We start from the raw sequence: 25,158 nt of genomic DNA on the forward strand, positions 1-25,158 counted from the left end.
TAAAGAAAGAAAGAGAGGCTCCCTTTCCTTTTACTTCCGGCTGGTCACATGTCTTGTGTGCACTGAGGCTTTGCTGACAGCCTGTCAGTCAGAGTGATGGGTCTCGGTGCCTTTGTTTGGAGAGCAGGCCCAAGCTTGTGTGGTCCTCAGCTCTGTCCAGCCAAGACTTACCAGCTAAAAAGATCCCTATTCTCTCTGTGCCTGCGCCCACAGAAGCCTTGCATCTCGATGCGCACAAACACGCAGTCAAATAAAGTCACTGTGAATTAAACTACTCAGTTATTCGTGTATGAGGACGAAAAATGGTGTGCATATGAGAACTAGAACTGCTGGCAAATGCATTTCATCGGGTCATCACCGTGTGCGAATGATGCAAACACGAAAACACGCTTGTTAGTGTGCGTCGCTCTTGTCGGAGAGCAACGCACACATGTTTGCAATTCATGACTGGGACGGCTGAAGAGAGAACTAATTAAGACAAAGTATGTGTATTTGACTGTCTTCCCTCTTCATCCAACTGAGAGCCCCGTCGAGGAGTCTCTGGGAGACACTTACCATGCCGGAAGGCTTGAAGGGGGAACCAGAAGAGAATGACGGAGTGGAAGAGGCCGTTCAGACAATGGGCCCAGAAGACCTGCGAGAAAAAAAAAAAGGAGTGGCGAAGGATGGAGGGGAAGGAGGCATAAGGAGCAGGAGAGGGGGAAAGGGGTGGGTGGTGGCAGGGGATTCCAAGGGAGAAGGAGAGACGGAGAGAAAAAAGGCATTAAATAGGGTGTGGGGAGCTCCAGTCTTCCAAGTGACCCCTGACCTGGGCCCTTTGTGCCATCCCAGTGCTAGGCTAAGTGGCGGTTTTGTTGGGGCCTCCTCGCTGAATGGCCACCCCGCTGACAGACACGTTGTATATCCTCTGTGTGTGTTATGTGGGGAGAGAGAGAGGCTGCCGACTGTGTGTAAGAGCAGTGAAAGCCTAGTCCACGGTGTCTGTCTATTTTTTGGGGGGAATATAAAACTGTATTTAGGAGAATCATTTAAATAAATGAGCGCAGGAAACTGCGAAATACAAGTCCTCACCTTGAGAACGAGAACATTATACAGTATGCGCTGGCAGTGTGGGTTTTCTCTCGTTACATTTCATTAAGCCTCGCTGCTTTCAAGTGAGAATTCTAACTGGTCTAGAAATAAATGACAGGAGAGATTAAACAAGCAGAAATCAGTCTAGAAACACACACACGGAGACTGACAGGTCTGACAGAGATTAAAGTGTTTTTATGTTAATTATTCCAGGCTTGGAAAAAGGTGCCGTGAAACACAGTCTGCTTGGGCCAGTGTATAAAAGCATGCAGACTTTTTGACGTGTTGTTTAAATCAATACTCCCAAACTCCAAAAAAGCACCTTGTTTCAAATTTACATTATGCAACAGCTAAGCCAAATAAAACACTAATGGGCGATGTAGCATGAAAGAGCCGTGAAATCTATTCTGCCAAAAACCACTTCACATTTGTGCTCCCTTTTCCTCCTCAGTGCTGACCCAGACGCTGGTGTTAACTCTGAGAGCTGAAAAACATTACTATTTTAATTTCCAGACTCTTTTAATCACTGAATCTTGGCAGATGACAATTTTGAAGGCATGTTTTTTTTCTCCCCCAATTAAAACACCCCTTTTCACCAACTTTAAAAGCCTGCCACTAAAACATAAAACATGACTTATTTAAGACCAAGTGGACACCGTGTCAAGCGAGAACTTAATGTAGTTTCTCTTTATGCGTGGTTTATGCAGGTATCCTGCCAGGAAAGGAAACAGTTGAGTAAAGGGGAAAGCAAGGCAGACTACGGTGGAAGAGAAAAAAACTCTTAATTCAGTCTGTGAGCCTTTATAATATAGGCCTGGCCTCAGTGGCACGACCTCCTCACCTTCACTACAGACCAAACAAAGTCCTGCTGCAGCCACCAACCAACCCCACCCCCCCCCCCCTCACCAAGGATTACCTCACCCCCTTCACTGTGTACACAAAGCCCAATACACTGACTGAGGGGTTTCCCAAAGCAAACCTCTAACTCAAATGTGAACTTAATTATCACTAATGTAACAATCGCACATTTATGCCAATTAGCCTCCCACTGACAGGCTCAGCTCTCTATCAGCCTCCCCCTTCCCCAGACATCAAGTTTCCCTCCACAATAATGAATGCTAATGAAATCAATAAATGTTCATAATCATTTGTCACAGTGGGATCCTCCCTTTCACCCTTGCAGCCACCCTGCTCTCTTTCTTTTTTTCCCCCCCGTGTATCCCAGCGAGTTGCTAAGGATCCCATCCGAATGAATGCCCAGACTGTCCTGTAAAGATTCAGCTCTTTGAGGAAGTCCTAATTGCCAAAAGAGGAAGAAAAAAAAAAAAAAGAAGAAGAAACGCATGAAAGCCAGTAATTAATATCGAGCCAACTACTTCCAGTGCTGCCCAACCCCCTCTCCTGCATCGTTTTTGCAAAACGGGAAGAAGAGAACGAAAGATAAAGAAATAAAGAGTTGATTGAGGGTAAACGACTGTATTGACGAGTGACTTAAGTGTCGGGAATCTGTAATTAAAAGTAAAGCGACTGTTGAAGCCACGCCCTCTGTTTCTAACAACCCTCGGTCACTCCCTTCCTCTCACCTCAACACAAACAGCTTTAATTCACAAAGACAGTATCTGTTGTGTACAAAAGAGCCAGGCGTGCAGAAAGACAGGCTTTGAGGGGCCAAATTCCTGCTGGATTTTCTCGCCTCGCCTCAGGCCAGCTGCAAGGAAAATATCTCGGGAAAAGTGTCGGAACAAGCCAGCAAAAACAACCTGCTGACCTGGCCGAGTCATCATTTATGGGTCTTGGAAAACGTGGCCCAAACAAAATTGAGATTAATTTTCTTCTAAATATCAAACGCATAGTTTTGTGACCCTTTTTTGGCAATAATTGTGTTCTGGAAAAGGTTAATGAGGAGAAAGCGCACCTTAAGCTGAGTTCTGCCAAAAGGTTGGATGATTAAATAAGCAGTTGGGAGGATAAATGTCTCTAATCTTCTCTGTAGTGTCTGTACTGGAATAAGTAAAACACCTGATACAATCAGCACTTCAAAAAATGTTTTGTATGCACAAACCATTAGCACTTTTGGTACAGCATATCAGCTGTCAGCATTTTTCATGGATTCACATTCCACAATCTGCAATTCATTTTTTTTTTTATTAGCACTGGCACAGGCTTGTTCTACCACATTTTTATCGTTAATAAAACAGTTATTGATATATCCAGAGGGCTGAGATTATTTTTTATTATCAGAGATTAATCTACCAATTTCCCTCGTCTATAACGTCGATAAAACGTGGAAAAAAATAAGCAAAATGTCTGTTGTGATTTTCTACAGCCCACGGTGATTATGTTTAAATTAAACGATTTGCTCGGATAACAATCAAATCCCACAGAAATTCAGTTTACTATTACACATAACAAAAGAGAGGCTTCAGATTCCCATAATATGAGATGCCAGTGCCTGAGAATTAAATCATTTTTCACATATTTACCTAATAATTGATCCGACATTGTGACACGTACAATTAGGATAAGGAAAGTTTGACTCCTGTGACTAATAAACTTTCAACTTTCATTGTTTTTGGTTGATCTGGAAACCGACGCCTGTCACTTTGGAGTGGAATCTCAAGGAACTGGACTGTCACTCGGTCTGATCTCGTGTGGGTTAAACTCTATCTGACAGTCTCGCTCGGAGAACAACCAACTTTCCCACTTAAACAAATTGTATAATTTCCCGCAACAAATGCCGTCACACAATGACAGCACACACTCTCGCTGTTCTCCCTTTTCTTCGATTATTTCTGCTGCATCCCCCCCAGCCTATCTGACCTTCCCTGCCCCTGAGCGCCATGGCCAATCTGTCTTTAATCCATCTCCATGCAGTGCTAACCAGGTCACCACGCCTAAGAGGTGGGTCCAGGAGTCCCTGGCTCTGCGTGGAAAAAGGAGGCGACATCTTTATTACCAGCAGGAGAAAGCTAACAAATAGTCTCCACAAGCAGACGGAATAGGTCAAACCAGGCCAAACCAAACCTAGAAGTGGAGACCTCCTGACTACAGCTGCCAGGTCACTGAAACAAGAGACACATCAGTCACTGGCATCAACATGACAGCGACTTGTGTCATTAACGTGATGTTAATTGGTTATAATAGCTGGAACATTTGACCTTTCTTGAGTGTGTGTGTGGCAGAGCACAAAATGATTTCTCAATTTTTATTAATACAATGGAAAATAACCTATTTTGTGAGTGTTTTCTGAAACTTGATGCCCTGAGTTTTATGAAAACTCCCAAAGCAGCTGGTACTCATATTCACCTTTTAGAGTTTGATTATAAAATCTTCTTCCAGAGGTGGTGAAATGATATACAGTTTGTAAACAGAAAAATACAGGCCATGGCGACAGAAATAGATAACTAGGTTCCTACAACCCGAGGGGCATTTGCTTGTAATACTGCACTAGATTTGAAGAAACAAGGACAAAACAGAAACTGGAAAATATACATAAAACTGACACGTAATAGTATAGAAGTCGAGTCTACAGCGTGTGAAATGGTAGCATGCATGCATATACAGACTTGCGTTACCTTGGTATTAAACCCCATGGCATTCTGGGAGGTTTTGTAGAGTTCTGGGTATTTCAACATGTTCTCTTTCCTGCACGAGCGCTCAAATATCCCCAGAGTGAGTGGAGGCAGAGCAGTGAAGAGCTACAAGAGGAAAAACAACAACATCCTTTTAGTTTTCAATATAAATGTCAACAAAATGAAATTGTAAACATATATGTATGTTTATCTGCGCGTGTGCATTCATGCGTCTCTATCACAGTGTACATTTCATTTCGTTTTTCCACTTGTTCCCGTCTTGTGTTTTTACTTCACTCGCAACCACTGACCTTAAAACCCTACAGGGTTACTTATTTTGATTTGTCATGCTTCACGTCCGTTCATATGCAAAACCCATCTCCGATGAACATCTGCGATACTCTCGACTGAGAAGCAGGTATTTAAGCCTGCTGAAGTGTAATTTCTAAGTGGTGTTGTAATGTTGTTTTGTGTTGCAGCTGCCGAGAGAGCAGCGGTGGTATTGTGTGGCTGGGGGGGGGGAGGCTCAGTGGGTCAGTTGGTGTGAGTTCCCTGTGGGCCCATCTGGAGTGGGAGTCTGCAAGCCTTAGTCTACAGGACCAGTGGGCCACAGGACATGCTTGAGTGGGCTCCTTCCTCATTCAGAGCCAGACCAAGGAAGATCTCCATTGAGGGGAGGATTCAGCCCACTGGCTTCCACAGACTCCCACTGATCCAGAGGAATTCACCGTTTTTGGATGAGGTACAAGCGAAACCACCCCCAAAGCAGCGCTGGTTCTTTAAGGTGGTGTTTTATTATGAAATGAATGACTGTGGAAATGTCCTTCTGACTTAACAGGACGCCTCCACCATAAATTGCATGTGGGAATATGGGGTAACGTCACTTCACACTTCTCTTATTTGATTTAGTTTGGTCAATTGAGTTGATTTTAACAAACTGTTTAAAACCACATATCAACTCCTTGTGGGCTTCACTGTGTGGTGGAAAGATCAGACATGCAGACGCATATTTTTCTGTTCTATTAAGTTCACGACAGATGAAATATGGCTTCATTAGGAGTGGTCCCATAATAGAGCCCTGTGGGACGCCCTGTATCAGCAGCCAGCACAGTTGCTTTTCCAGGCTTCTTGTTTTTTTTATCATTCAAACTTAGCTGCCCATGCTAACTACACTCTTTGGGGCAAGCTACGCTGTTGTTCTTTCACATTTAGCGCATAGTTCCGAGCACAGAGGGAATAAGGACTTGACAACAGGTCATAAATAAAGGAGAACCTTTTTTTCAGGATGTTGATTTCATATTCGTTAGGGTTTTCTTTTAAAGTTGGGGTCACTTGGCAAATGAATGCTGCGTCAACGAATGACAGGGGTACAATGGACTCTTATGAAAACACATTTTAATAACACTCACCACGTTGTACAAGCCGATACACCAGCGTTCAAAAAGAATCTGACCAGAGAAGCCATTGACAAACGCGAACCAGATCTGAGGGAGACAAAAAATACAAGAATTAAGAAACCGTAATAACAGGCCTGGGAAAAAAAGGTCATATCACTTTCTTGAATAAGACTGGTTACCATTATCTGATTTGAGAAAAAAAACCAACACTGTCTACAGACTAACCCTCAATTATTCAGTCACACTCAATTCTTCACTGTCTCACAACAGCAGGATCTATCAGTCTTGTACAAACTAATCAGAGAGCGAAACAGCTCCTGCTAATATATTATTGCAAAGGCGATGCATCTTGCTATAATAGATACTTTGGTAAAAATGGGGAGGGAAAAACAAATGTTTTCTGTCAATGTGAAGAACAACAACTTGATTATCCTTATAATTATGTGCGTTTGTTTGAAGTGCTGTCCAGTTTCAACTCGAGGAGAGACGCAGAAGGCAAAACGAAGGAAATATTGGCGACAGTGGGAATTTTCAAGATCTTCAGATGTCACCTCTGTGATGCAAAATTGTCCCCTGGATTTATAGTAGGATTACTTACAAACATTTATCAAGCCCACTGTTTCCCTTAATGATCTACCTGAAGACATGTGGGTGACAGAGAAGGTTAGTTATAGGGGCCGTCGGGCCTGTGGGACTCTGAATGATGGATACTTTGATATATCGTGTCAGCAAAGGGAGACGGAGGTAATGTAAGCCATATGCTGGGTGGAGATGAGGCTTATCACTATATCTTGTTTAGTCATACTAATCTGAACAAAATATTGCCTCTGAGATGGGCAGAAGCCAGGTAGTCTGAATGAGTTACTGTATATCTAATGGATAAAACTGGAACATAAATAAAATAGTCTGACACGTCCTGCAGCCAAATTGCATGAACAATATGAAAAGTGCTTGCAGATCATAAATATCCCTGGCCATTGTTTTATCTCTGACACTTTTGGTTCAGAACTAGTTCTCGCTCACAGCAAATCTGTCTAGAGAACATCATGGGTGTGTATTATGGCTATTATGTCCTACTGAGCATTAGTTTGCTTAATTTCATTTCATTATGTAGACATGGACCGCTACAAATTCTCAGACTGGGACAAAGCCTATTTAAGGGCCACCTCTGTAAAGAGTCTAAACGACCACTACCAATCTGCTAATAGCATTTCCGATTAAAACTTATCAGCATATGTATGAAAAACAATGTCTGCCAACCACCCCCCCTCCCTCAGTCAAGGAGGAGAGGGTGGGTGCCTATAGGAGGCCTGTGTTTATGAATGCGCCCCTAAACCCTGCCCCTCACATCCCCTCCCTGTGACACCCACCAATCAGAGACCAACCTACACTCCATCAGGTGCACTCAACCATGATGTTGTTTCTTTTATATTATTGAGCAGGGGGTGGGGGGGCATTTTCAAATTCACATGGGATGGATGGACCATGTGGCCCAGTCATGAGAATCAGAAGGTGGACGGTACATCTATTGGCAGTATGATAATAGTTTTGGATGTTTTGGGTCTTGGCTTGTTGAGAAATACATTCAGATGCAGTTGCTATGGGTTATGTGTAGAAGGAGCCCAAGCCATGAGGCAGGTTCAACTATTAATGTGGCTCAAGCATTGGTAATGAGCGGCTAGCGGGTAGGTCAAACTGCTGAATTAATTACAGCTCTGCTCAATGAGAGGCTCTGGGCTGATATATTGTTGTGCCCAGTTAAAAAGGGTTCCTATTCATAGCATGTGGTAACTGCTTCTGTGTAAGTGTTTTGGCCTGGTCCTTGGGCTCCCAATAGCTTCACTCTCTTTCTTCATTCTCCCATCTCTTGAGGGACAGATGCATTGATTTGCTCATTAGGGGAAGTACCAGGCAGGATTTTTTCTTCCCCCTTTTTTTCTTCTTCTCCTCATTGAGTGCCACTCAGCAGAGGGGTGTGGCTGGCCTCTCTCCCCGACTGCACATCATGAAAACCAGTAATGGAGGAGAGCGGGAGCCAAGAAAAGAGGGATTGGGCAGTGGCTCGCCGATAAGAAGGCCTTTTTTGCATATTCATCAGTGAATCACAAAATCATTGATTCCAAGGCTGCTCCATCAAGTTAAGAAGTGGCTGTGGCATTAGGATGGGGGGGTGCATGCCATTCGTAGCCAACAATGTGAACCCTGATACGCTTAAGCTTAACATTGCAGAATTGCTAATGGAATTCATCCACAAAGCTAGCGGAGAATAAAGCAAAGACATAATAAAGAAGGAGCTGAAAAATATGCTGGGAATATGTTGATCGACAAAAACACAAGCCGTCTTACAATGCCACGCACGGCCTCTGAGGTTTCATTCAGGGACGATTCTCATCGGCAAGCTTTGCTCTGAGCCACGCTGAATGAGCTTTCATGTAATTGCCTCATAAATGCCACTTGTCCATCAGGCCCCTCTGCAGCAGCCTGGCAATGTGTCTGTCAAACATGACTGGCCAGCTGGAGAGCTCATTTGAATCGTGTTGCTATGGATTGATTTGGGAAGTTCTCTTTTCTTTAATGTGGTTGAATTCAGTTCTTTGGTTCACAGCATGATTTATAACAAAGTTGAAAACGCTGTATTCTGCTTAGCGTTTCCAAACACAGAGAACGACATTGTACACCAGCTTTTTTAGCATTTAAACTTTCTTTTTCCATTGCACAGGACATCATGCTGAGGTGATTAGCTATAAGAACGTCAAATATAGTCACTATTGTCGGGGAAGCCAAAAGAAACACTGTAAAGCACCACCAGCTGCCAGTCAGTCATCGACTGGGGTTAAAACCTTACTGTCTGAATTAAAATTAACCCGGTGTGAGGCACAGGAAATCCAGAATTATCACAACTGTTCCATGCCGAGCTGTGCTCACATTCACTTCTCCTATAATAGCTGGGGAATCCTTTACCCTCCTACTCTATGTCTCTCAAGAGGAACCAAAGACCTAGTGGAAAAAGATGGAGATGAAAAGAGGCTTAAACACAGGCTCCCAGTCCCGGCATTCAGACTGTGACACACACACACTGTTGCTGACAATGGTTCTGTGAACAAAAAAAGGTAAAATTCTTGTGCAAGGTAACCCAAGAGTCGATGAGAAAAACATGCAAGCACAAAAGTAAACCTATTAGTGGAACAAATGTAGCTTTTACCCGTACCCTGGGGTTGCTGGTGTGTTACATGTCAGGGTCTAACAAAACGGGGACATTTGAAATATTGAAGCAGCCAAACAGAGGGAAAAATGTCCTATTGAATCCCTTAGATCCCCCGAAGGACTGAGCATGGAGGGGGGTTTATGGGTTATGTTTTCAGAGAGTAACAAAAAGTGTGCTAGACACAGAAGCTTGCCCTGAAGACAGAACTATAGATGTTAAGTTCCACTTGTAGGAAAAGGACCTGCTTTGAAAAGGGACCTGGTGTATTTCAAAGAGGATCTTAAGACACATGGAAAGGAATTTGTAACCAGGTTTTGATGCGTCTGCAGCACATGTTCACATAAAGGGCAGAGAAGAGAATGAAAAAGGCAGACGTCGTCTTAAATCGTCGTCACGTCTTTTAGAATTTTTAGTGAACTCAAGAGGTTTGCCAAGAGAAAATGTAATTTGGTGCAAATTCAATTATATTTTGAACGTGGGATATATAAAAGGTATTTTAACATGGGAAATGATCAAAAAGCTGCAGTGCCTACAATGGCAGTTATAACCTGGACAGACACCAACCGCCTTTTTTCACTTAAGGTCACTATAAGGCAGGAGCAGACACGCTGGAATGTAAAAAGGTAGTCGACTGATTATCCATGGCGTATCAAGTAGAATGAGGACGAGAAAAGGGGATCAGAGGTCAAGTGTGACAGAAAGACGATGGACAAAAGAGAATTCTAAGTGGTCATATATCCTCGACAGGTTATGTGGTGATGATATTTTAAAAACATGTGGTTGACCCTCTGCTGCCACTACATCTCTCCACATTGTCCTCTTTTCACAGAGGGAACACAGAGGAAGTGCTTCCTGAACATCGTTTGCTCTCTGTGGATGTTGGACACAGAGAAAAGCAAGTGATTTATTTGTCTTTTGTTCTTTCCACTTGTGTTACGTTATGTTCCGTGTTTGCGTGTATAGTTTTTATTTAATTTAAACAGCTTCCAGAATCTGAAGAACAATTATGAACACATAAAATGTACAGGACTTATACTGTAACTGAAATACGCAGCCAACACTAAGTCCACCTTAAGACACCTTGGAAATTGGGTTTATCCCTCCATCTCTCCACTTTCTTCACCGCAGCTGGAGTCAATTCCAGCTGACACGGGAGTGCGAGGCAGGTTACACCCTGGGCAGGTTGTGGTAAAACCCTGTTAAACTAAATATTAGTCATAGCAGCAAACGTGTCTGAAGGGAAAGCTTCCTCATACGCAGCAGTGGCAGCGGCGGATGTAGAGGCTTTGAGGACGCAGAAACCAAAGTTTCTGGTTCCGCGTTAGAGAAAGGGGCACGGTCGGTGGTTCAAAAAACATCTGAGCACTCCCAGTGATAAAGCTGCCGCTGATAGGAAGCACTTAACCTGTCAGATCAGTCTTAGTCAAAGCTCTGAACCGGCAATCAGGGATGGGTCTGGTGTCTGTCAAATGCCATCGTACCCACCGCACACCAACACACCATTGATATGCAGAGAGTGACGTTAGATGCCTACAGAGAGGGGCACTCGTCTACTGATAATAAAATACATCAGTAAAAATTGCCCAAAATCTATTCATTCATGAGAGCTTAACACATTTGAAATCTTGAGCAGAAAAACATTGAATTGCAATGAAATAAATGGAAAATAACTGTTCAAAAGTTTGGGGTCACTTAGAAATGTCCTTATTTTTGAAGGAAAAACACTTTTTTTTCAATGAATATAACATGAAATTAATCAGAAGTACACTCTATACATTGTTAATGTGACTATTCTAGCTGCAAACGTCTGGTTTTTAATGGAATAAAAAGTTATAGGTGTATAGAGGCCCATTAGAAAACCCTTGAAAACCCTTGTGCTATTATGTTAAAACAGCTGAAAACAGTCTTGTCAATGTCTTGACTATAATTTTGCAACTCTTTTGATGAATAAAAGTGTGTGTTTTAATGGAAAACACAAGAAAATTGTATTGGTGACCCCAAACCTTTGAACAGTATCGTATTTAACTTTTAATTGTCATTCAGATGAGTTTTTTGGGTTAAATAACTGGCTGATTTCCTAAAAACAGGCTTCTCTCTCTGGGTACATTCTGTCCACGCATGTCAAATCTCAAACCACTCACCCAGGAGATGGACAATGTGGAAGGTAATGTGAGAGGCCGGTCACTCATGAAAAACTCAACAATCTTTAAAAAAAAAACACACTGTGTGAGAGTTACCTCAATGATATAGAGGACAATGTTCTTGTAGAAGCAGTACAGGATGCACTTTGCGACGCGGTTGTAATTCCACGCCCCGTGGACGAGCAGCAGATTCTTCAAGTATTTGAACTGTGTGGGAGGAAAGTAAAAAAGAAAAAGAAAAAAGGACAAGATGAATGAATAATCCACGTCTGTGTACAGTACACTCACTAATGGCTTTCTCATAATCAGAGATCAGCGCTTGAACACTAAAGCAGTTGCAGGCACTTCAAGATTAAAGCCAGCAAACAGTATTTGGTCATTCCTCAGCAGAGCGTTTAAAGACTGATGAGGCTTTGTGGCCAAAGCTTTCACTAACACATTCCAGAGATTTTCGACTCAAGGATCGTAAGACCCAAGCTTTGAGCTGCCGAAAATAAAGGGAGTTCATATGGTGGTACTTGTCTCTAAGGGCTTTGAATAATAGTTAAATTGCTTTATAATTACAGCACCATTTAGTGCCTGTGGTGAACTCGGTGCAATTTCAGGCTGATAAGTGTGATTGCAGCGGAGTCGCTGTACAGTAAGCTCTTCATCTTGGTTGTCAGAGACTTGATAAAACAAAAGCACGCAATCTACATCCAATACTTTTATCATGTGACAAAAGGAAAAGCTCTCAAAATAATCTCTTGATGTGGCGTAGGAGATAGAGCGTGTAGAATCAAACTTGCATTTTTTGGACTCAGCTTGTTTCTCAGTAGCACTGCAGTATTATTTCCTAAAAATGAAAGCACAGTGGCAGCACCGCATCTCTCTGACCCTTTCGAGCGCTTAGTTCAAACATCAGTTAACACTGACCAGAGCTGATGACAGATGGACAGCAGAGGTGCCTCAGCCCAGAGTCTCTGTACTGACCTCTCGCTTCGACAGATAATTCCAACCTTTCTTATACAGAATCTAAGAAACGAGCTCTCGAATATTCTCCAACAGCATTGAGCTCATCTGGTTTTCAGCATCTAAAACCATGTATGGGAATGTTACACACCTTCTGAGGATTGATTTCAGTTTGCAGCCTTGCAAATTACAGTTAATGTACCGTTACGCCGAAACGTATGGAAAACACAACTGCGAGTCTGGAGGTGTAATTTAATTTGATATAGGGACACGGCTTAAATGGATTATAAGAGGCCACTTGTTTGTCTTTGAAAGACATGCATATTCTTCATGTCATGTGAATTGAAGGGGGCACTTAAGACAAATCTAAGTCTCCTGAATGGTAATTGCATGCTGCAGAACGGAGAGTGGACCATGTTCTAGTCCAGTATTGGTTTCCTTTATTCAAAAAACCCTGCGGCTGTAAGAAAAAATGCTGCACTGAGTGAGTGGCGTGCGGTGAAGAAGCGTGACAAGTGTACAAGTTGTTGTTTACCAGTATCTCATTACAGTATAACACTACAGAATTTCAGACAAACTGGTTACCGGGACATAATGTACTGAAGTAGCATTTTGTCGGGATATAAACCTGTATAGTTATAATAGGAGTTGGGTGTCAGCAGATGCTTGTTTTACAGGTGTTACTCCTTCACTGTACAAGCTAATAGCCTGGCAGACATAAGATCTTTTGTTACTCGGAACAATTTGCCAACGTATCACTGACACATAATCACGTATTTACACTTGAGATGTCAGTCACAGGACTGACGACGACTGGTGCAATCTGGATTTTGGCAAATAAACATCATCTGATCATTTTTTTTAAATCAGATTTAAGGCCCATACACACAAGAATGAGTTTAGTAGAATCTGCAAAAGCTAGTACAGAATCTGCTTTTTATCCACACGGAAGCAGCCTTTAGGGAGCCCTAAAACTCTATTTTTGGAAACCGCATTTCAGGGTGGAAAAAAACACTATCCCCTTGCATTCTATTGCATTCAAACAATACATACATCTCTGTTGCTGTGTGAAAAAGAAAAGGTCTGTTGCCCTCTGAATAATGCTTTAAACATTACATTAGCCCAAAAACCTGGTTATTGAAAGGACCTCCCGTCTTGCTCACCTGGGCAATAGAGTAGTCGGAGGAGTTTGCCGCCTGCAGGCCCTCGTTGCCCGAGATTCCCACTCCGACGTGAGCCGTCTGGATCATTCCCACGTCATTGGCGCCGTCGCCGATGGCCAGCGTGATCACCTTCACTTGCTTCTTGACCATCTCCACCACCTCTGACTTCTGAAGGGGGGATACTCTGAAAAGGGGGAGGAGTAACATGCAGGAACTTAATCAAGTTATCAAACTAGTAATACAGTCAGTGATATCGAGTCTCCGTGTTGAATGAATGCATGAACGAATGTGCGATCTCTGCACGTACAGCACTCTGTAGGGTCCTTGGTCAGTTTTTGAGACAGCTTTAGGCACACCGACGGCGGTCTCATACTTGTATCATCTCTCAGGGAGAATGATAATTGTACATGAGGTTACACATGTTTGTGCGCATCACCAGTTACACAGTTGCTAGGACTCCTTCCTCATCCTCATTCCCAATCCAGGACACGGACTCACCAAAAGGATCCACCGTTTTACAATGCCGGGATGAAAACCTTCAACACAGGTGGTTTCCATTTAACTAAACACAACAGGCTGCACACATCATGATTTAGGAGTGTCCTATTAAAGGGAATGAATGTCTATGTGCCATGTAGAGTTCAGAGTTGACGGTGACAAGGAGTGAGCTGTGTGAACTGGGAAATGCTCCCAGAAAAACGACTTGTCATAGTCTGGGAGACGACTTCCCCCTGTTTTTGCCTCCTCTCAGGAAACCATAAGACTTTTCTGAGGCAGACCCAGTCATTATGTAGTGGCTGTAGCACATGTAGCACTTGGAGCTTCATATTTAGATTATTATTAAGTAGAATTTCTAACCTTTTCCTAACAAAATCCAGAGTATAAATGTACAATATATGATTTATGGGAAGTTTACAAGCTGAATCTTATGCAGAGACTGTTTATCACACATAATCTTAAAAAACTCAGCATGAGGCAATGAAGAGCGACAGCACCCACTAAAATGAAAACGTGACAAACGTCATCGCTTGTGCATTCAACTCGGCCTTTTTTAATTAAACGCACCCGTGCATGTAAACACCAGATTATATTAAATTACATCCCGTGTAAACAGTTGAGCTGAAATCTTCACAGTGATTTTTATGGGAATGAAAAAAAAACACGAACATTAAAGGAGCTACAGAGAGTAAAAGCATGAGGCCTGGCCTCCCACACACGGGGGGGAGCCTCCTCTTTGTCCACTAAATTGGGAGGAGTGTACAGTACAGACTGTCCCCAGAGACAATGTTGTAAACTGCATGTCCGTCTTTGGCTGTGGAACTGTTCGTCTCTCAGTGTCCGTCATGTGTGCTCAGGGCAAAGGCATTTCATTTCATTTCGTGTCGTGGTGTGGCACCTGAGGGTTTGCTGCGAGTCTGAAAACAACACGGTGCTGAGTCCTGACTCCTGGCCCCAGGCCCCTTCACGGTTGCTTGAGTAAGTACCTCTCGTTATTTATGTGGCCTGGGCAAGTCAACAGTCTTCCCTCATAATGTTGAAACTTGCCATTTGAAATTCATAACCTTCCCAACTTTTCACCAACTATTTCCATAAATGTAATAGTTGACCTTTGTAACAAAGGCATTATAGTTCAACCATAAAGCTTTTATGATTTAATTAAAGTCCCCAAAATGTTGAACATTGCTGAGGTTTTGCTGCTTTTCGGTTTAGTATCACTTTAAAATGAAACTACTCAGGTTATGGGTTGAATAGTTTCTCAAAATGAGCAATTAGATGACTTCAGATTGGGCTCTTGAGATGTATAAAGGACAATGATTTACTATTTACATCATTCTCCCATCATTACTTCAAGTTTATTTTGATTTTTCAGGGGTAAATCTTACCTGCAGCATATGACAGCTTTACAGGAGAGGGCCAGGTCCAGGAAGTACTGTCGCACTCCGAACGTGAGCGCGTATTTGAGAGTCTTTCCGTCGATAATGAGAGCAAAGTCGTTTTCCTTGTAGAGGGCATCTCCCAGCATTCCACAGTGGTGGCTGAGTAATTCCCTTGTTCCCTGTGTGATAATAAAAAACATTAGTTAAATTTTAAAATGACTTGTGTGATGGGTCATTAAAATTTCCAACCCATAATCTTATACTTGGATGACTTAATGAGATATGTAGTGTTATTATTATGTATAATGTTAGAGGTGGACTTTTAACTAGTATAAGTTAATTCATCTCTACACAGAAAATCATAGTTTGAGCTCCTACGTGATCTCGATGGAGCCAGATTTGTCCACGTCTAATCCCCCAAATGCTGCCGAACAGCTGCTCTCGCTTTTTATACATTTATTATGTTTCTCACGCTTATTACAGTCAAACCTCGAACCATAAGGTGACAACACAGCCAAGCTCTGACAAAGGATCACATTTTGCTTATAAACTTACACACAGCTACGACGATGATTGATGATGAAAATCTGTAAATATGAGACTGACGTGAAGACTTAGTGTCCGGTATACAGTCGTGTGGACCGAGTGGTGAGATCATCTTTGTATTCATCATTCAATCATCTTCCCCCACAGATGGTGAAGCCATTTAGAAGATGAAACTAATTTTAACATGGCGTCATTTTTGGAGGTATAGGTTGACGTACTACGTGGACAGTTACAGTAAATCTCTGACTCGGACTCTGACGCACAAAAATAAAAGAGGAGCATTTGTTAGAAATAATAATAAATAGTGGTGGACATGTTAACGGCGCCAACGTTAAGGCACGTTAACGCATGACGCATTTCAATGACAACTTACCGGAAAAAGACGCGCATTACGTCATGTTTACGTGACTCCCGGTTGTTAAAATGAGACTCTAAAGTAATGCTAAACTTTAAAAACAGACGCAGTATACAGCCACGCTGGTTATTTATAGCGCTGCTCTTTTCGTTTAAAGCCGCTATATGTAAGAATGTGGCCAAAAACGGTTACTACACTCAAATTCAAAATAGGTCTTTTAGGTTTCGTTTTCTCCACCATTTTAGCTCAGACGTAACTGGCAACCCGTAGTTTCTCGGCAGCTGAGACTCTACTGACTGCAATGATTGGTAGACGGCCGAAGGTGGCGCCACATGCCAATATATAAACGGGGCCTGGACTCCGGTGCCGCGGCGCGTAAACATGACGTCACGCTCGTCTTTTTCCCGGTCAGTCGTCATGGAAACGCGTTGTGCGTTAACATTAATGTGCCCAGCACTATTAATAAAGTGTACAGGTAAAGTTGGTTCTGAATCCTTGCTTAATAGTTGTATGTAAATACTGTCAAATATATATATATAAAACTTGGGTAAAATTATTTACAATACAGGGAAACAAACACAATGTGCAAAGCAGATGCTCGAACAGCTGTAATCATTAAAAAAAAAAAAAAAAATGGTGATCATTAACAGGAATGGTGGAGGGAGCGGGGCACGGCCTGATGTCAAGGTCAGATATGTCAAAGCATTTAGATTGTTCCAGGGGACCACGCAGCCACTCGCTTGGCATAACAAAACTCTGAAACCCCAGCTTAAAGGAAATATTTGGAGAAAGGAGCTTTATGTTTCACCGAGCGAGAGCGGGAGACGGAGAGACACGTAGGAAAAGAGATGATGGATTAACGGAGGAGAGAGACTGAGCAAGAGGATACAAGCAGAGAGCAGCTGCGGAGACTTAGCCATCCCCGATGGCGCGCAGAGCGCAGCGCAAGATGGGGAGCGAGTATTAATGTGCGCCGATGTCTGTGTGGTCTAGGTGTTACTCATGCCGTGAGAACCTAAATGTGTTTACGGTCACATAATGTGGACAAAGAAAAAAGAAAAAGGTCCCCACAGCATATGTCATAAAAGTTTCTAAAATGTTATGCTGAGGTAAGGTTAGGGTTAATGTTAGACAGGTAGTACTTAATTCACAATGTGCAGTAAAACCGTGTCAAGTGCAAATTTGTGCATAAAATAAGGCTTCGGACCATTTTATTGCCACTTCTGTCACACCTAATAAAAGCTGGAATAGATAAAGCAGCCATTCCCAAAAAGATATATGTCAGCAAATGTATTTGGTGAGAACCCAACAAACCCAGTCTCTGGAAATGACTGGTCAAGATTATGCAGGTTTGTAGGTAATAATTAGTGTAGGCCAGTATCATATTAGTGTGTGTGTTGCCTCTATAGGACTTTTTCTGGAGACCAGAACCATGAGACTCATTTTTGATGAACTAGTGCAATTTGGGAATTGTGGTTAGGTTAATATTAGGGTGGAGCTGAAACAATTACTCAATTGTCAACAATTTTGCTCGATTTGAAGCTATTTTCATGATTTAATCAAGATTTCTGATTGTTTTAGCTTCTTAAATGTGAATATTTTCTGGTTTCTTTGCCCCATATAAACAAAGAAATCATTAAAAACTGAATCATTTTGGTTTGTGGACAAAACAAGACATTTGAGAACATCATCGTTTCCAGGTTTGACAAACACTGATCAACATTTTCTGACATTTTATGGACCTAAGTGATTACTCGATTAATCGTGAAAATAATCGTTAGTTGCAGCGCTAGATAAGTGTGAGAGATTATGGTTAAAGTTATACAGAGTCCTTAAAAACATCTGCACCAACCTACGAAAAAGAAAACCTCTCTATCTCAGATGACATCACAGTGTCAGTGAGTCTGGGTATGTGTGTGCTTTGTATAAACTGCTATACCATCTGCATGGGAAAGACTTTCCTGTTTAGGGCACAATCTATTAATCACACACTGTGATAAGCTAAGTTTACCACTTCCACAAATAAAGTAGCCTTTTGCCCCTAATTTCCACTGAGGAATCTCCGCGCTAGTGCTAAACATCTCCCCTTAAAACCTCTTTGTTATGGCTATAATGAGCAGTTTAGCCCATGTGACTCGCTAGTGTTTGGTTTTGGAACGGGGTGCAGGATCCATTCAGAAATCCACAGGAGTTTCCCATAAAGACTGAGCTCCATTGTTGATATAGGCCCTGAGTGATATAGCCAAGGGGACATGACACACATGATGTGGAATCTAGACATTTTGTGTGGATGTAATGTCATCGTCTTGTCTTAAACATAGGGGCGGATTTTCCACCACATCATATGTTCTTCGATTTTCTGAACTCCATCTCACTGATGAACATTCAAAAGCACTAAAATGCTCCTTTTTTATTATTATTTTTTTTAGAATTTATGGATTTTTGTATTTTTGTAAACTTTTTTTTTGAGGAAAATATGAAAATAATGACCTCAATTAATCTGGGGCTAATGATTAATATACTATTGCTCACTGTGTGCTGTTAGTTCTCCTGATGATTAAACACTGACTGTAGGACAAAGCATTTCAATAATGACCTAATCCTGCCTCTGAGACCGGGTCTCACTTTGGGAATTGTAGTTCAAGTAAGATTTAGTGCAGAGGATGTCTAAGACTTTGTCCACCCTTTGATAACCACACAGCAAAGGACGACGACATGCTCCAATTACTCTCTCTCTCTCTCACTCGTAGCACGAGGGCACTCAGAATTAGCAGCTCTGCCGCCTGGTCTTCTAGCCGCTGTGCATTGTTCGAGCGTTCTCCCGCCATGTTTTAACAAACTGCCTTGTGTAAGCATCTGCTCAACTACAGGAGAATGGGAGCTGACATTTCAAAGCACCGGTTCGTGTGCATTCGCGAAGGCACCGGCCCCCAAAATTCGACCTCTGCTCTATTTATCAAGCTTAACGAGTGGCTGACAGAGTGACAGCCGTCCGTCATCAACTCCAAACAACCTCCCGCTGTTTTCCCCTCCTCTATCCACTTTTTCTCGCTATTTGGCCCCTTCTTGTCCGACAAACGAAACCAGTTGGGTTTCTCCTCCATCTGCGGTCCACCCTGCTTAGCTCTCCTCCTCCATGGAAGTGCAGGGACTCTCTCTTTTCAGTCTAAGAAACAACAGACAAGGGCCTCCTGCCAGGGGGTCAACAGACTTCTCTGCTGGGTTTCTTAAAGATACTGAAGGTGGATTTAAGGATGTGTGTTGGCCAGGAGTGTGAAAAGGCTTCCTCGGGACGTATCTATTCAGTTTCTAAATGGGGATTATGCAAGGGGATGATTATACTCGGGAGGGTCCTCGCGTCGTGTTTTGACCTTTAAAATCAGTGATAAGTTAAAGGAATTCAGTAAACTGCTCCGACCCTAGCATCTTGTCTGTTAAACATTTGATTTACCGAGTGTGCTATTGTTATTAAAGTAGCATGAAATGTTAAATACTTACATCAAGAGTGTCTTCATTAATCACAAGCATCCCCATGTTTTTGGTCAGCAGTCTGCAGGAATGTCCTACAATAAAATAGAGCAAAACATTAAGCATATAAGCAAACAAATACACACATAAAACACATACAAAAAAATTAAAAAATAAAATAAAGGATACTACAGGATGCAGCAATGGATTCCAATTAAAAAGTTACAGCTCAGAGCCGGTGTCTCAGGACATGACTAATGACTTGGGTTTATAAGGGTTTGTCAGTTTCCTGTTTAAATAGGCCGTTACAACTCTGTGTTACCCAACATGGCTCCCTGGGGAGCGTTCCGTTCAGCTCTTGGCTGGGACAGATGCTCAGGGTCACTAGCAAGGTGGTAGAGCGAGCCTCTCATTGGGGAAAACAAAAATGTTTCATGAACCAAGAATGAAGCCCTCGATTTCATACGGTGGCTGTATTAAAAAAAAAAAACAGGCTGCCATCTGTGGTATAACCACACAAATATTTGTGGGCTTCCACACTTTGCTTCTGTCTGGAAAGAGATTTTGTGTTTCTTTAAGGCGGTCACCGCAAAGCACGTGATTACTAAATACATGGGTGGCAAGATAAGAATAATGCACAAAACACACGCTCAAATTCAATTGTATACAGATATGGCGGGAGAACTTGCACGAGGAAGTGAGTCGGGCTCACCCACCCCCAGAGTCAAAACCAAACAGGGCTGGGGTCTGGGATCTGGCAGAGTGTTTTCTTAAGTGCAAAGGTGCAAAAAAACTTGCCAAGGTATGGAAAATGTCCCCCCATCTGAACACTGTCTTTACCCCCACTTTATCCCCCCTCCTTGTCAATTCTTGCCACAGCCCTTCCGCTTAATGTGTTTATCTTACATTCATTCGAGTGCAGCTGAACAGCCTCTCATCAGAGGAAGTTAGATTCCTTGGCTTTCTCCAGATCAGGCCGAACTAAACACCGCTCCCACAGGAACCAAGGAATTTATAACAGCGACACTTGTTGTCTCACATGAAACAATTAAGAAGTACAAATTTAAGGATAGTAAAACGTTTTTTTTAATGATCTCCGACTTGGCAGAAGCACATTTAGGGCGCGTCCAAGCTCGCTTTGTCTTTGTTCAAATGCTGGAAAGAAAGGTCACTGCACCGGACGCATGGTTCATAATCATGAGTGTCTTTTGAGTGCATCTCCTGTTTCCATTTATACTTGCATCATGGTGAATTACTATAACAAGGATAGACACTTGTCTGTATGGAGAAAAAATGGTGAAAGGTTAAAGTGCGTGCATGCAATTACATGCTGCACCCTCGACTTCAGACCAGGCTTTTGTTCGTCAGTCGCACAACTGCCTAAAAGGACCAGTGTGTTATTTAGAAAATTAATATACTATAAATAAAAATGGACATGTCATTTGAGCCTCCACGTTCCAACAGCAGACAAACCACCAGCTTCACTTTTTCGAAGCAGAAGCTTACCACGTAAATTAGGAAAACATCCTTTCTAGCATGTTAAGGCCACCATAGTTCCCTGATGTGCTTGGGGAAAGAGAGGTGTGAGTGGATTCTGCAGTCTCACCCTTAGATGTAAATGTTAAATCATACACAGTGGACCTTTAAGACGACAACGCACCTATACTTTGTCTGTCTAAACCTAATTTTAAGACCAACAGACCTGACACTTGCTTTGCTCAAAATGTCAAAGTGGAAAGGTTGGCTTACATGCTGTATGTGCAGAGGCTACGGTATAAGGGGGTTGTGTTTACTGTTTCATTTATCCCTGCTTAAGAGGATGATGCATCCTCTGGCCAAAAATGACACACCAAATATTTGTGCGCTTTCTCGTACGTGGTACCTCCAGTGAAGCGAGAACCCAACGGAGTTACTCAGTAGACTCCTGTCCTTTCATTGAGTTCTGGCTCGAGCCTGCGCTAAACATTACGTACGCACAACTCCCCTCAACAAACACCTCACAGCGCTGGGAGAACGTCCCAGAGCAAACACTGCTCTTTCCCCCACAGGCAGACAGACGTGGTGTCAGAGTAGGCACCGACTCTACATTATGTCATGATAGTTCAACGTTACGAGCGCACTAAAACAATAACAATCTTCGCAAGCGTCAGGTCAAACCGAACTTGCACACTTGAATATCATAAATACATAATGTAATATGTCCCACACTCTCTGCCAAGCACAGCATTTGGGTGGTTTCGGGCCACCTGGAAATGCAGAGAAACCCAACTAGGATGGGCTGAATTCACCTTTCCAACGTGTCAGAAAGCAGCACCATTAACCCTGGAAATGGATATCGTCTTTCAGTGAGGAAAATGGTAAAAAACAAAGTCAATATTGAACACGGATTTTTACAGAGCAACTCAGTCAAATCGTGGACTTGTAAAAATACTTGTGCTTCTGCAGAGCCGCCTCACATCTGGGCACAGTGGGCACAAAGGGCCGATTCAGTCAGGCCACAGTGGTAGGTAAAAGCCACTAATGGAGATGTGTTTTTCTGGATTTTATGTTACCAATTTGCCTCTATTGTGGATCCATTTGACCAAAATTAGCCACATCTAAGAACAGTAATATCAGCGCTATTGATGGAAGAAAAAGGATATAAAAACAGAATTAGACATCCAACTTTGTGATAACATCTGCAACCTCTGTGGTAACTAGATACATGAGCTGGTGCCTGCTTATGTACACAAGTATGTTATTTACTTCACGTCAGTGCAGTATGCTCATACATCATCGTGCATTCTGCGACAGATGCTTTTGCTAGATATGTGTGACGGAAAAGCATTCAGCCTGTCAGTAGTTTGTCTCACTGGGTGAAGACAGAGCACAGAAGTGACTGGAATACTCGAAACAGGCTCCAGGATCTGAACTTATCTCAGTTCACACATCAGGTCAACGAGTGACTTTACCTCAAATGCAAACACAAGTCTTAAGTGTCTCAAAAACCTTGTGTAGCACACGCAAATCTTTCAATTCTTGGAAAGAAAAAAGTGTCCGGCTGCGAGGCTGTGATCAATTTTTAACAGACTTCACCGTCCTACAATCATTTTAGGATTTGCAATGCTGAATCATCAGAAGAGTTTTTTTTATTTTCATTGTTTTAACAGGAAACCTTTATTGCAAGCTGGGCATTATGGGGCTTAAAATAAGTGACCATTTAGAGACGATATATTTAAGTTTTCTGCTTGCATACACAATATCACATATCTGCAGCTGAACGCGTTTTCTTGCCAGGAGTGGGTGGTAGTGACGGTTGCTTAATAATAGCTTCAGCCATCGTTGTGTCTACAAGACACAGGATTATAATATGTCGTCTGAGCAACATGACTATTTATAATAACTCTGGTGCGCTTTGTGATGGCAAAGAGGCAAATCTGTCAGTCACAACACCGCAATCTGTAATAAACTTTATAATATGCTTGGATTCAAACTGAAGGCATTTTTTTTCGAAGCCTCCAGGACTGCAATTTCACCATTGTTTTTACTACTTATAATACCGTTCAAAAGTTTGGGGTCACTTAGATAGGTCCTTATTTTTGTAGGAAAAGCACATTTTTCTATGAATATAATATTAAATTAATCAGAAATACACTCTATACAATGTGGTAAACGACTATTCTAGCTGCAAACGTCTGGTTTTTAATGGAATACGTACATAGGTATAGAGGCCCATTTCCAGCAACCATCTCTCCAGTGTTCTAATGGTACATGTGCTTGCTAATCGCGTTAGAAGGCTATTGGATGATTAGAAAACTCTTGAAAACCCTTGTGCAATTATGCTAGCACAGCAGCTTTGCTGGATCTTTGACAAAATTATTATTTTGAATAAAAATCATTATTTCTAATCTCGGCAATGTCTTGACTATATTTTCTATTCATTTTGCAACTATTTTGATGAATAAAAGGGTGACTTTTAATGGGAAACTCAAAAAAATAGGGTATAGGTGAGACCGTGTATGAGACCATACAATCATCTTACTGTTCCTACTCACCAATATTGATGGCCGTTTCCTGTTTGTCCCCGGTCAGGATCCAAATCTTGATGTCAGCCTTCATCAGAGTCTCTATAGTCTCGGGCACCCTATCCTGGAGTTTGTCCTCGATTGCCGTGGCCCCCAGGAGCTGCAGGTTCTGCATCAGAGTAAAAGTTAGTTAAAAACAAAGTCAGTAAGTGGTGACCATAATAGAGGAAGGCCTTTAAAATGTCAAGTGTCAGAGAAACATGTGAGTCGGGATTGTGTCACTCACTCTGCCATGTCCCCCCCCCTCCCTCCCCCCCTCCCTCATCAGCTGCTCTTGTTTAACACCCAGAAAAAAAAAGCCCACACCGCAGGCTTAAGAGGGGTTTTGGTTCAGTTACACTGCCCCTGTTTATGTGTGGATCCACAGACAAAATCCACACAACCCACACAAGCACACCCACAAAATACAGTTGGTGTTTTTCCCAGGAAACTTAGCGGTTTGTTGGGGCTGCTTGTGGTGTGCTCAGGCTGGCCCATCACAGGGCCGACGATTTTGACAAGACCCAGTGGTAGAGAGGAGACAGGAGCCAGCAGCAAAGGGAAAAGCAGGGGAAGCGACCTGAGCTGTGCTGCCTGTGCGTCTGTAGCTCTGTCTTCGCTAATCATAGGAAACCAACCAGCACAGAAAAACATGACTGTATCGGATGGCCTGTTTGCCATTTCTTTTTCAGAATTGTTCTATCGTCCCTGTTGCTGTTTGAGGTATGTAAAAAAACAACAACAAAAAAAAAACACTTGGATCAGGATTTCAACCCTCTAGCCAAGGCGGAAGGATAACATCAATGACAAGCCTCACGGGTGAAGACTTTGTCTGGTGTTTACTGAAAGTTTTGCTCAGTTTCTGACGTGTATGATGTTACAACTTTAAGATCTGGGGCTGCACAGTGGGAGAGAAGACTCCTGGTAGCTTCTTATATCACTTGTCTAGTAAAATGACTGCTAAGATTAAGCCCAATTGAGATTAGTCCAAATATAGTCAATTGAAGCTTAGATAAATCAGTTGTGTTTTTAAGACACTGGTACACTCAAAGTCTTCATTGACAATTTAAAATAAAATAAAATTAACACACTTTAAATACAAAAGGAATAGTAATCCTAACTAATTAACAAGGTTATATGAAGGCAACATATGAAGGAATTAATGCCATTTTAACAGTGTCTTATAATTTAAATATTATTATTATTAGTATGTTGTTTGGGAGAGTAACTTCAGATGAGTCCTAATTTGTACTGTGACTCTATTGTGCCCCCATGTGGCATAGTAGCGCCGTGTGCATTTTTCAAGTTGCCCAAAAGCAAGAACCCCTGGCAGCACCAGTGCCACACTCTGCTCATTAGGCAACGCACA

The 25,158-nt window shown here is 42.3% G+C and overlaps 1 protein-coding gene across 2 annotated transcripts in view; it reads right to left on the bottom strand.

Annotated features, from left to right (window-relative positions):
- Positions 1 to 25,158, bottom strand: part of atp8a1 (ATPase phospholipid transporting 8A1) — a 92,106-nt gene that overhangs the window by 17,830 nt on the left and 49,118 nt on the right. For both annotated transcript variants that reach the window (XM_083891713.1, XM_083891712.1), the window contains exons 23-30: positions 23,781 to 23,919; positions 19,777 to 19,841; positions 15,384 to 15,556; positions 13,501 to 13,684; positions 11,483 to 11,593; positions 6,053 to 6,127; positions 4,647 to 4,769; positions 556 to 634 (exon numbers count right to left, since the gene is read on the bottom strand). In XM_083891713.1, coding sequence (XP_083747839.1) covers positions 556 to 634; positions 4,647 to 4,769; positions 6,053 to 6,127; positions 11,483 to 11,593; positions 13,501 to 13,684; positions 15,384 to 15,556; positions 19,777 to 19,841; positions 23,781 to 23,919 — 949 coding nt within the window. The remainder of the gene's footprint in view (positions 1 to 555; positions 635 to 4,646; positions 4,770 to 6,052; positions 6,128 to 11,482; positions 11,594 to 13,500; positions 13,685 to 15,383; positions 15,557 to 19,776; positions 19,842 to 23,780; positions 23,920 to 25,158) is intronic.

The sequence above is a fragment of the Microchirus variegatus genome (genome assembly GCF_963457635.1).
Source record: "Microchirus variegatus genome assembly, chromosome: 6".
In the NCBI taxonomy this organism is placed as follows: Eukaryota; Metazoa; Chordata; class Actinopteri; order Pleuronectiformes; family Soleidae; genus Microchirus; species Microchirus variegatus.